General features: G+C 41.1%; 1 protein-coding gene across 1 annotated transcript in view; it reads left to right on the forward strand.

The window, feature by feature from the left end:
- Nucleotides 1–275: 275 nt before the first annotated feature.
- LOC102588827 (RING finger and transmembrane domain-containing protein 1-like) overlaps nucleotides 276–4,387 on the forward strand; it is a 9,958-nt gene continuing 5,846 nt past the window's right edge. Inside the window, exon 1 of the mRNA XM_006358097.2 lies at nucleotides 276–1,180. Within this exon, the coding sequence (XP_006358159.1) occupies nucleotides 670–1,180 (511 nt within the window). The 5' untranslated portion in view covers nucleotides 276–669. The remainder of the gene's footprint in view (nucleotides 1,181–4,387) is intronic.

The following is a 4,387-nucleotide window of genomic DNA, read 5'->3' on the forward strand; positions in this document are numbered from 1 at the left end:
AAGTAGATAAATATTTTTAAGAAACTACTACCTCCGTCCACTTTTAATTGTTAAGTTGCGCTTTTCGAAAGTCAATTTGACTAATTTTTAAAGTTAAATTAGATTATATTAATTCAATAATTTAAATAAAAAATTTAGATATTCAAAAACTATACAAAAAATACTATAAATTGCAATTTTTTTACATATCAATATGATGAAAAAATACATTATAAAATGTTAGTTAAAGTTATTACAACTTAATTCTAACTAAAAATGAAAATTATGACAATCAAAAGTGAACGAGGGAAATAATAATTTATGTTACGTTGAAGATATTTGTCTCCAAAAAGAAAGAAAAATTACGTTACACGTTAATGTTTAATGCTTCATCTTCCCTAAAACCCCTCTCTCTATAACTCTCTTCTGCTAAAAAGCTCTGTTCTTTTGATCTTTCTGTGATATTTTATTCTTCTGTCAGTATCTGAACATCAATTTTCTTTACGTTTGTTAGATTTAATAGTATTTTTATATCAAGATTTCTCACTCATCTGACTTCTCTTACAATTTGAACATTTCTTTGTGAGATTCTTGTGTCATACATACCCTATTCTTCATCTTCAAGTAATACCCCATAAAAGCCATTCTTGGATCAATACAAATTACACAAATCACCGACTGACCCTTTTGATGGATACTTCTGAGAATGCAAATGTTTCTCCTTCATCTCCTACAAGTTCCAATTTGTCGACTTTTGGAATACAGTTCACACCGCTCCGGTTCTTCCAATCCCCTGTTTCCACTTTGCTTGAGTATTCCGGACTCTTTACGGTTCGACCCGATAACCCAGAAACGGACCCTCTTGTAGCTGATGATACTGTTACTAACGACGCTGAATCCAGTAGCGATGTTGGTGGAGGTAATAGTAGCAGTGGGGAGGTTTCAATTAGGATAATTGGTGCTGGGGAGAATCAAGGGATAGGGGACGAGTATGAAGATGATGGTGAGGAAGGGGGTTCTGTTGAGGAAAGGGGTTCTGGTGTGGAGGCGTCGTCTACGGTGCCTGATGATGATGCTGGTAATGCTAGTAGGGATTCTTCGTACCAAAGATTTGATATACAGCAAGTTGCTAGGTGGATTGAGCAGATTCTTCCATTTTCCCTTCTTCTCTTGTTTGTTTTCATACGCCAGCATTTGCAAGGTACATTTTCTTTTCCACTCTCAAAGAAATTGTGGCTATCAGCAATCTGTGTAATGTGCAATATTTAGGTGTAGATGCAGCTTTTTGGGTGATATGTAATCATATTCTGGTATATATGTGTATGCTGTGGCAGATAAGAAGGAATACACACATTGAACACGCAAACTGAGTAACCTTATGTAACAATAGTAACTTCAATATTAATGTATGAACAAGTAAATCTGTATATGGAGGTTATATACATTATCTCAGCATTTGCAAGGCTTGAGTGCCTAGGTGAGTACAAATGAAGGTTGGGACTTAGCTCACTAGTGCCATTTATTGGCTGCTTTGCTATCCTCATATCAAGTCTTGGTGTTACAGAAGCCTTTATTGGATATTTTTTCTTTAATTGTTTTTTGGTGTTTCTATGTACTAACAATTGCAATATATTGAGCTATTGATTCTAGGACTGGGACTGTTTCCAGGATAAAGAAATGATACAACAAAAACAACATACCCAGTGAAGTCCCACAAGTGAGGTCTGGGGAGGGTAGAATAAACGAGACCTTACCACTACCTCGTGGATATAGAGAGGCTGTTTCCGAAGGACTCTCGACTCAAGTGCAACAAATTCCAGTATAAACAAAAAGGAGACAATGTAGAGAATAGCAAATAACAAGAAACATTGCAAAGGTAGCGAAAACAACAATAAAATCATGTGATAATCGAAACACCATAAACAACAACGATACAGGTAAAAAAAAAAAAACAAGACCTACAATTATACACTAGTACCATCGCAAACGCCAGCCATCCAAAGTAAGACACTACACTACCTACTACTCTTCTACCCTAATGGGAGTCCTCCACACCCTTCTATCTAGCATCATGTCCTCAGTAACCTGAAACTACGTCATGTCCTGTCTTATCACCTCTCCTCAATACTTCTTCGGCATACATCTGCCTCTCCTTGTGCCCTCTAAAGCCAACCTGCCGTACCTCCTCACTGGTGCGTCTAATGCATATCCTCTTTACTTGTCCAAAACATCTCAGTCTCCTCAATACTTCTTCGGCCTACATCTGCCTCTCCTTGTGCCCTCTAGAGCCAACCTGCCGTACCTCCTCACTGGTGCGTCTAATGCATATCCTCTTTACTTGTCCAAAACATCTCAGTCTCCTCAATACTTCTTCGGCCTACATCTGCCTCTCCTTGTGCCCTCTAGAGCCAACCTGCCGTACCTCCTCACTGGTGCGTCTAATGCATATCCTCTTTACTTGTCCAAAACATCTCAGTCTCCTCAATACTTCTTCGGCCTACATCTGCCTCTCCTTGTGCCCTCTAGAGCCAACCTGCCGTACCTCCTCACTGGTGCGTCTAATGCATATCCTCTTTACTTGTCCAAAACATCTCAGTCTCGCTTCCCTCATCTTGTCCACCACGGAGGCCACACCCACCTTATTCCGGATATCCTCATTTCTAAGCTAATCGCTCCTACTCGGACTACACATCCACCTCAATATCTTCATTTCCGCAACATGCATCTTCTAGACATGAGAGTTCTTGACTGACCAACACTCCACCCAATAAAACAAAGTCGGTCTAGCCACCACCTTGTAAATTATTACCTTTGAGTTTCAGTGGTACCTTTCCATCACACTAGACTCCAGAAGCAAGCCTCCACTTCATCCACACCGCACCAATACATTGTGTGATAACATCGTCATTGTCCACATTCCCCTGGATTATAAATCCAAGATACTTGAATCTATCTCTCTTGGGGATATTTCGTGTGTCAAGCCTCACTTTCATGCCTACCTCATGCTTCGCATCATTGAATTTGCACTCCACATATTCTGTCTTTGTCTTGCTCAACCTAAACCCTATAGCCTCCAAAGTTTGTCTCCACGCCTCTAACTTAGCATTCACTCCATTGCACGTCTCATCAATCATTACTATGTTATCCGCAAATAACAAACACCACGACACCTCATCTTGAGTGTCTCGCGTCAATATATCCATCACCAAGGCAAATAGAAACAGACTAAGAGTCGACCCCTGGTGTAGCCTCACCTCCACATGAAAGCGCCCCAAGTCTCCTCCCACTGTTCTTACCCGCATTTTAGCTCCTTCATACGTGTCCTTTATCACCCTAATGTAGGTCATTGGTACACCTTTTGCCTTTCCTCGGGACTTTATCGTAGGCCTTCTCAAGGTCAATGAACACCAGATGTAAGTCCCTCTTCCTTTCTCAATATATTTTCCATCAGTCTCCTTATAAGATGGATAGCTTATGTGATCGATCACCTATGTATGATTCCAAACTAATTCTCAAGAATAGACACACCCCTTCTCACTCTCATCTCCACCACTCTCTCCCAAACTTTCATAGTGTGACTTGACAATTTTGGATATCACCCTTGTTCTTGTACAACAGAACTATTGTACTACACCTCTGTTCCTTGGGCATCTTAGCCGTCTGAAAAATAACATTGAACAAGCTAGTTAGCCACTCCAGATCTGCTCTATCCGTGCTCTTCCAAAACTCCATCGGGATCTCATCGTCGCCTTTTCCCTGCTTATTATACTAATAGCACACTTCACTTCCTCAACCTTAATACGCCTACAATACCCAAAGTCCCGAAGTCTCTCAGAATGCTCCAATTCATTCATCATAATGTCTTTGTCCCCTTCTTCGTTCAAAAGGTTGTGAAAGTACGCTTACCATCTTTGCTTAACGAGGGTCTCCTCTGTTAACACCTTGTCGTCTTTGTCCTTGATACACCTCGGTTGATCCAAGTCTTGGGCCTTACTCTCCCTCGCCTTCGCAAGCCTGTACATCTTCTTATCTCCGCCTATATCTCCTAGTTCAATATACAGTCTCTCAAAAGCTACCGTCTTAGCAGCTGTAACCACTAACTTAGCTTCCGTCCTTGCCGCCTTATAAATTTCCCTATTCGCATGCTCCTTGTCTTCATCCATGCAGGCCACCCACTTCGTATACACAACCTTTTTTGCTTCACTTTGCCTTGAACTTCTCCATTCCACCACCAATCCCTTCGGTATCCACCAAAGTTACCTTTCGACACCCCTAGCACCTCTCTAGCTTTTCTCTAATGCAACCAACTGTCTTTTCCCACATACTTCCTGCATCCTCACTACTCCTCCAAGTTCCCAACGCCGTCAACTTCTCCACAATTACACGGGAGAGGTTAGGTGTCAACCCC

This window comes from Solanum tuberosum, unplaced genomic scaffold (genome assembly GCF_000226075.1).
Source record: "Solanum tuberosum cultivar DM 1-3 516 R44 unplaced genomic scaffold, SolTub_3.0 scf00268, whole genome shotgun sequence".
Lineage (NCBI taxonomy): Eukaryota > Viridiplantae > Streptophyta > Magnoliopsida > Solanales > Solanaceae > Solanum > Solanum tuberosum.